We start from the raw sequence: 7,760 nt of genomic DNA, 5'->3' as shown, positions 1-7,760 counted from the left end.
ATCCTCTACCTCCCAGAGAAGGTGCTGTTTGTCATTAATTTACCCCCCAGTGCTAATATGGTAGCCACAGTACAGCACCTGGGGAATCCAGCAGTTCCCATGAGCACATCATCTCTTGCTAACATGTAGGGTGATTAATACTCATACCCCCAGGTAAAATAGCTTGGCCTGGGAACACGAGTCCCAGTTCATAATGAAAAGGTGACCAGGTAACAACACTATGACAGAGCAGCATACTACCGCAGCAGTTGGTGGAAGCATGTGAATCCCTGCACTATGGTATGCTCTATACTTTAAATAGTTGTATGACTTTGGACAAGTCACATAACCTCTCCGCCCTTCAGTCGTTTCAATTATAAAAATCAGGTGGCTGAACTGCATTATCTCACTCACCCCCTCTAGTGACTTCCCAAAGAAAGGGAAGACCCTTCCAGTGGGCTGTGAGAGCAAAGAGGATGGACTAGACCCCAAGATCCTTGTTGTCCCGGCTCTCAACAGGCAGCCCGGGGCATCTCATAGTGAAAGCTTGCACACGGCTACTCTTTAAAGTGGAGAGCATGGTAAAGGCTAGCCCCCAGCTCCCAGCTTAACAGCAGACCCCATTTGCTCAGCCTTCCCTCTGGGGGGGTCTTTCTCGGACATAGTGTGATGCTGGGGAGGGTACATGAGCCGTCTTCAGGGTCATCAGCCTGAAGCTTAGCTTAGTATTCCGGTGGTTCTCAACCTTCTTCATACGGCGACCCTTCAATCCGGTTCCTCCTGTGGTGGGGACCCCTACAATTATTTCGTTGCTACTTCATAACTGTAATTGTGCTACTGTCGTGAATCGTAATGTAAGTATCTGATATGTAGGATAGCTGATATTTGGACCCCCAGAGGGGTCGTGACCCCCCAGATTGAGAAAGAATAGACCCCCTTCTTTGGGGTGTGCCCTTCCCCATGCTGTCTGCAGGAAGTCACCACCTTCATCCACTGAGACACGGTGAAGATGAAGGCAGCTGGAACACCTGATACAGATGCAGTGTGTCTTCCAGGTGCGCTTCCGGGAGATCATGGCCCACATGGGGGACTGCAGGTGGATGTCCTGGCTTCCGGTGCTGGTGGTAAGTTGTTCTGAGTGCCTGCTCCGACTGTACACGGACTTCAGCACCTGCAGGGCAGGGCCTTTCCCTCAGGCCTCAACCCCCACTAGCTGTACCACCTCAGCACGCCCTTTATAGCCTCCTCCACCCAGCTGTCAGGAGAGGAGGGGGACAACAGCACCCCAGTTCTAACTGGACCATTTACCGGGCGCTCTCTTCACCAGGCTTGTCGATAGAAATGTCTCTCAATGCTTTTCAGTGATGTGTTGTTAGCCTGTGTGATGGGCCCACAGCTAAAAAAGATCAGGAAGTTCCTGCCCCCTTGAGTCCCTCCTGGCGGTGGGGGTTGGGACACCACAAGACCAAAGGACCAGCCCCTGTATTACCTAGATGTCTAGAGACTCAAGGGAAGGTACGCCTCCTTCATGGCCTTAAAAGAACCCCAGGCTTAGAATGAGGATGAGTTTGAACCGCAGGATCAGAGGAAGGGACTGTAAAGATGGCTGTGGATGGGAGGGGGCGGGGGGAGGGGCAACCTCAGGCTCTCCAGGGACTGTCCCCACACACCTTGAGGAGGTGTGGAGGCCAAGCACCCTTTCTGTGGCAGGTGTCTCTGATGTGCTCAGCCAAGGCAGAGGAATCCAGCTGTGGCGAGAACGAATACCACAACCAGACTACCGGGCTGTGCCACCAGTGTCCTCCCTGCAGGCCAGGGGAGGAGCCCTACATGGTAAGGACCGGCCTGTGTCCCTGAGCTCTGGGGAGGTGGGGGTGTGCCCACCGCACCAGCCTCCTAAACTGTCACTGAGGTCACCAAGGTGTATTCACCAGGGCTGAGTGGTAGGAGCTACAGAGCCCAGTGCACTCCCCAGGTGTTCACGTTCCAGCTGTGCCCTCTCCAGCTGTGCACACTCCAGCGTATTTCTCAGGCATTCTGAATTCTTGCAAAAGCGTCCCGTCCTGCCTTGTTGGGCTGACAGTCTGAATTGGAAGTATGGGGGAAATGCTCTCCAGGAACAGCGCATCAATTCTGAGAGCCGGGAGCCCCTTCTGTGGAAAGGCTAAACACACATGCTCTGTGAAGCACCAGAGAAATGTGTGGGGCAAATATCTGGGGTTCTTGCAGCGTTCTGAGGAAACTCAGGCTCCCGGGCTGGTCCTCTAGTGAGGCACCCCCGGGGGAAGCCAGTGGACCTATTTGAAGGACCTCATCTGAGGCAGGAGGCTGTCACTTAGCCTCAGAGGGTAGAGGAAGGGAGCAAGCTTAGAGAAAGAGCCAAGGAAATCAGGACGGACGGCAATTACTGTAGGATGGGCAGCCGAGGGTGGACCCAGCCGGCATGCCACTGTGCCGGCCTCTGTAGTCACCTGATGTGTCCTCATATCCTCTGCCTCCCCGGCCAGTCCTGCGGGTACGGCACCAAAGACGACGACTATGGCTGCGTGCCCTGCCCCGCGGAGAAGTTCTCCAAAGGAGGTTACCAGATATGCAGGCGCCACAAGGACTGTGAGGGCTTCTTCCGGGCCACCGTGCTGACGCCAGGAGACATGGAAAACGACGCCGAGTGTGGCCCCTGTCTCCCTGGGTAAGTGTGCCGCTGCGGGGCTGACCGCTGAACCATGAGGAGCAAGGACCCCCGAGAGCAGAACCCCACAGGCACAGCAGGGCCTTCACAAAGTGTCGTGCCCTACCCTTTGTCACCCTCTGCTGGGGATAATAATAGGATGGTGAGTCCTGTCGCGACTCACGGACCAGCAACCTTCAGGTGCGGTATTTGTGGCTGATAACCGGGCATGCATCATCACGGCGTAGCCTGGCTGCCCAGGTAAGACATACCAGCCAAACACTCACAATGAGACAATACATGTGAAGCATTTTGGAGGGGAGAAGAAAGCCTAACGTTCACAGGAAGGTATTATGTTCAGTATGCTGGGAAAGCTGTGAGTAAAAAGCATCTGATGTCTGTGCTTCCCACACTGCTGGGGTATATCGGTCTTCCCCTCAAAACGCAAAGTGAGAATGTAACTGATCTGAAAGACAAAAAGATAAAAAAATCTTTCTGTTTTCCTGATAGAATGCATTAGCAAATTCTGCCTGGACTCAGGAAATTCCTATCTGGACACCCAATCAATTTTAAGCCCCAGCGGTTGCTGCTGCCTCCCCCTAGTGGCCACAAAACATCATGTTTTGCAAGACTACGGGATGGAGGGGAAAGCATGGTGGGAGATGGGGGAGGGGATGGAAGAGATGGTGGTGGTGGTACAGGTGCGGGTGGAGGAGGTGACAGAGATGGTGGTCGTGAAGGTGATGGTCGACCAGATGGTGCTGATGGCCATGATGTAGCGGGTCTGGGGTGGGGAGAGTGGCGCTAACACCAGACGTGAACATTGCCTTATGAGACAGACATAGTACAGAAATGTCAGAAAGACATCTCCAACATAAGCATAAGTGAGCATAAGTCTTCACCACACACACACACACACACACACACACACACACACACACACACACACACACAGAGAGAGAGAGACACAGACACGCACGCACACACGCACGCACGCACAGAGTTCAGTTTCACTGTAGAAACAACTATTCCACAGCTTCTGTCACCACCTGTCTCTCTGCTGGTGACAGACGACTCCCACCGCAGTTTCCCGGTGTTCTGTCTTCAGCGCGGGCCACCTCCTGAGCCACAGACTCAAATATTTGCTAGGTAATCCAACGCTCAGGTCCCTGGCACAAAGCATGATTCAAATGTATGTGTCAAGTGAATCTATAAAACAGTAGGACCTCAGCGTGTAACCCTATCCTTTGACGTGTACAAAAGCAGAGGGCTGTAAGTGGGGAGGGGAGCCGAAATAAGTCTTTTTCTACTTGCATAGGTGTTGTGGTTACGGTGTTGTGGGACTCCCCCAAAAGGAACAACAGTGTTAGAACCAGAACAGGTGTATCCCCACACAGCTGCATAAGCACCATGGAGGGGACTAGTTGGTGCAGACCCTGGGTTTGCCTCTGAGTGAGGGACACTCAGTGTGATCTGATGGTAGACAGAGTTGGTCTTTAGTAGCTTACCCAGTTCCTAGAATTTGATTTTGATTGATTCATTCATTAATTGGCTTCAGATTTTTTTTTTCTTGGCTCAAAGGTGTGACCCACAAAGAAACGCAGAATGCCTGGGGGCCCCTGTGTCAGACACACCCATCCCATCATGCTTCCTTTGGAGGGAAGGAACCTTCTGTGTAAACCTGTTTCCAGCCTCGTAACAGAGGCGTTATTTATTTTTTGCATTATTTATTTTCCCCGAAGGCGGCAAGCACCTGACGGGGCCTGGTCCTCTGGTTCCCATGGAACAGTAAGGAGTTCATGCCTGGAGGTGTGGAGCCGCTAGAGGCAGGTGGAGGCAGGTAGAGGTGTTCTAGCAACCCGCACGGAAGACTTGGGCCCTCCGCTTGTAACTGATGCGGGTCCCCACTCAGAATGTCAAGGCAGGGAAAAGGGCGCAGCAGGGCTCAGTGTCAGCAGGATCCTTTTGATAGCAACAGGGCAAGTGGCTGAGTAGGGAAGAGCCTGGAACCTAGGGAGCAAGAAGAATATGGAGAGCAAGGGGAGTGGGACAGAGGCGGGGGACGGGGTAGGGGGGTGGGGGGTGACGAGAGTCTAAGGACCGCCCACCAGCTAGCTGGAGGCACAAGGTGGAGAAGACTCATTGGTGTCTGCCCTCCCTGTGCTAGTGTGGATGGTGGTGCCACATGTTCAGACACAGAGTTCAGGGGGAAGACGCATTTGGTGGGGATGGATGGGGAGACAGGTGGAGGTCAGATGTGTAGAACCCAGTGCCGCAGGACATCCAGAGCAAACTCTCCCACGTGGAGGCTTGGAGAGGTGTAACACTCAAGGTGAGTGTTGAGCATTGGTTGGGCTGTCCATATGGGATCCGTGAGGCAGCGTCACAGTGTGGGGAGTATGGGCCAGTGCGTGGTGAGGCCCCCCAACCCACACATCTGGCTCTCAAGTGACTGTGCCACACCAGGGGTCCATGGAAGCAGCTGTTCTGTCCAGATTATCCAAAAGGGACAGTGACTGTATGCAGCCCGTTAGAGCCCCAGAGAAGAGACTTTCCAGCTAAACTAGACAAGCCTGGGACCATGCAGTGACTGCACTGCTCAAAGGCAGATGCCAGCCAGCACTTGAGAACCGGCTGGAAGAGCCATGAAGACAATTTGCCTGGTCCCAGGATTTGCCAGAAAGCATCCAGTCTCCAAAGACGTTTAATAACGGTAGTGAGTCCCCTGCCTCTAGAAGGCTACAAGCAGACGCCCTTTGTAGAATGAATGGTGGGGCCGCGTGGGTTCCAGAAGCCTGTTTTGGGCTCTGACATCTTGAGTACTTCTCTCTGTGTTCCGTGGAACAGTAACTTTATCTTCAGCGCTTGGGACAGACTGAGGCTGAAGCACCCACTGAGCGAGGGAGGGGCACATGTCCACCCCCATCTCAGGGTGCTGCGCATCACTCCACAGATGCGGCAACTGGGTAGTCAGTTCCCCCTTTGGCTTGCAGTGAGATACAGCTGCTAAATCAATCATTCCTGACCCTGGAGCTACTGAACAAAAAGCCTCCACTTTACCCCTAGTCCCCAAGGACTGCGACCTTAGAACTACTACCCAAGCTCCATAGGGGCAGGACCCACTTCCTGTTACACGCCCTAAAACTGACAGAACACAACCAGGCTCTCTCATGCTGGCACAGAGGACTATCGGGCATTTTGGCAGGCTGGACCGATTAGCTCCATGAACCCCTGTGGTTATGAGCCAGGATGTAGATTTCCCTGGTGTTTGTCTTTTTAAGGCTGCGGGCTGGCCCTCTCCTCTGCCTGTGGTTTGGCAGGTGCTGGCTCCCCTTCTCAGTTCTGTACGCACATGTGGCCCAGACACTCACCGAACAATAGCAGCGCATGGGGCTTTCCTGTCGGGAAAGGTCTGTGTGGGAGACGACAGGAGGCAGGGAGAAGGAGGCAAGAGGGAAGGGGCGAGATTTCATAACCTCCCCCGCTCTGGCATCCCCTGCCCCTGGGTAGCTGCTGCAGCCAGCTCTGCACCGGCCACTGCCTTTACACGGGAGACTGGAGAAAGGACTCTGCAGGTCACAGATTTCTGCAGGTCCACGAGCATCTCAGGACCCAGAGCATCCACCGCAAGCCTAGGTCCCCGGAAAGGGGAATCTGCTGGGGAAAGCAATTCCTACTGACTTAGAGGAAGTCAGTCTGAAGAGAAGACTCTCGAATCCTTGTTTAAACTGAATTTTGCCCCGAGCTAGACAGCTTAGGCCAGGAAGAACAGAAGAGAGAAGGAGAGAATCCTTCAGGATGTCCCCAGCTGTCAGTGGCTCAGCTTAGCATTTTTCTCCATTATGATGTTTCTACTCACAAAAGAGAAACATCACTTCAATTCGGATTAGCTCAGTTAATGGCAAGCCCCCATGCATCACTGTCTTCCACTTCCAGAGCGCTGCATGAGACAAGCTTTATTACAAAGCAAGCTTTGTGTTAGACGATGCAGCCCAACTATAGGCAAACCGTGCATGTTCTGAGCACGCTGCAAGCAGCCCCGCCAGCTAGCGTGGGGTTGAGTGTATGGAATGCATTTTCTATTTAACGATTTCTTTAACGTACAACGAACTTACCAGAATACAACCTCATGGTAAGCCCAGGAACTTTTGCAGAGAAAAATCAAAATATGGATCAAAGAGTAAGGGATTGCATCTTTGCAGAAAGATAGATGGTCTTGACGCTAGCTGGACCACAGATGCCTAAATGAGCACTTTGCTTCAGATGGAAGAAGACAGGCCAGCATTCTCCACCCAGCTATATGCAGGACTCCAAGTATAAACTCTGAGGTTAGGTTAGGTTAGTCCTGGAAGAAAACCCTACATTTAAAACTGTTCTCTGGACTGGAAGGATGGCTCTGTCAGTGTCTGCTGTAGAGGCATGAAGATCTGGATTCAGATCCCCAACATCCACATAAAGGCCAGAAGTGGCGACAGGCATCACAAAGACAAGGGGATCCCCGGAGCTCACCAGTCCACCTAGTTGAACCAATGAGCACCAGGCTCAGTGAGAGACCCCCCGTCTTTACCAATAAGGCAGAGAGCAAATTAACTAAGGTACAAGACACTGACCTCTGGGCTCCATACATTTGCACACCCAAGTGCGTGTGCACCGCATGCAAGCCTGCACATACACACGGGAACACACACATAACAAAACACAGACATAAATATTCTTGCAGCAGTACATGCTAGAACAAGGTAGTTTCTTATCTGAAGGCATTTGACACGTGTGCCAGGTAGGCCATGCAACTTCTAAACAGCTTCCTAGACTAACCCATCTTTAAAGCAGGGCTTGAGAGATGGTTCAGCAATGAAGAGCACTGGCTGCCCTTCTAAAGGAGCTGGATTTGATTCCCAACACCTACATGGCAAACTCTCTGTAACTCCAGTCTTACGGGATATGACACCCTCTTCTGACCACCAGTGGCACCAGTCATGTATGTAGTATATAAACAAAACATGCAAACCCAAGACTCATACACGTAAGATAAAAACAAACAAACTGTTCTTTTTTACACCTTTTCAGTAGTACTTCTTCATTCAGTTACTTTGTACAGCTCGATCAAGTGCAC

At 52.3% G+C, this 7,760-nt stretch overlaps 1 protein-coding gene across 1 annotated transcript in view; it reads left to right on the top strand.

Annotated features, from left to right (window-relative positions):
- The first annotated feature begins 885 nt into the window (after nt 1-885).
- Edar (ectodysplasin A receptor) overlaps nt 886-7,760 on the top strand; it is a 29,558-nt gene continuing 22,683 nt past the window's right edge. Inside the window, exons 1-3 of the mRNA XM_028892439.2 lie at nt 886-1,103; nt 1,690-1,812; nt 2,487-2,668. Coding sequence (XP_028748272.2) covers nt 1,017-1,103; nt 1,690-1,812; nt 2,487-2,668 — 392 coding nt within the window. The 5' untranslated portion in view covers nt 886-1,016. The remainder of the gene's footprint in view (nt 1,104-1,689; nt 1,813-2,486; nt 2,669-7,760) is intronic.

The sequence above is a fragment of the Peromyscus leucopus genome, chromosome 16_21, assembly GCF_004664715.2.
Source record: "Peromyscus leucopus breed LL Stock chromosome 16_21, UCI_PerLeu_2.1, whole genome shotgun sequence".
Classification (NCBI taxonomy): domain Eukaryota; kingdom Metazoa; phylum Chordata; class Mammalia; order Rodentia; family Cricetidae; genus Peromyscus; species Peromyscus leucopus.
Note: the sequence above shows the minus strand (reverse complement) of the source record. Positions and strands in the feature narration are given on the sequence as shown.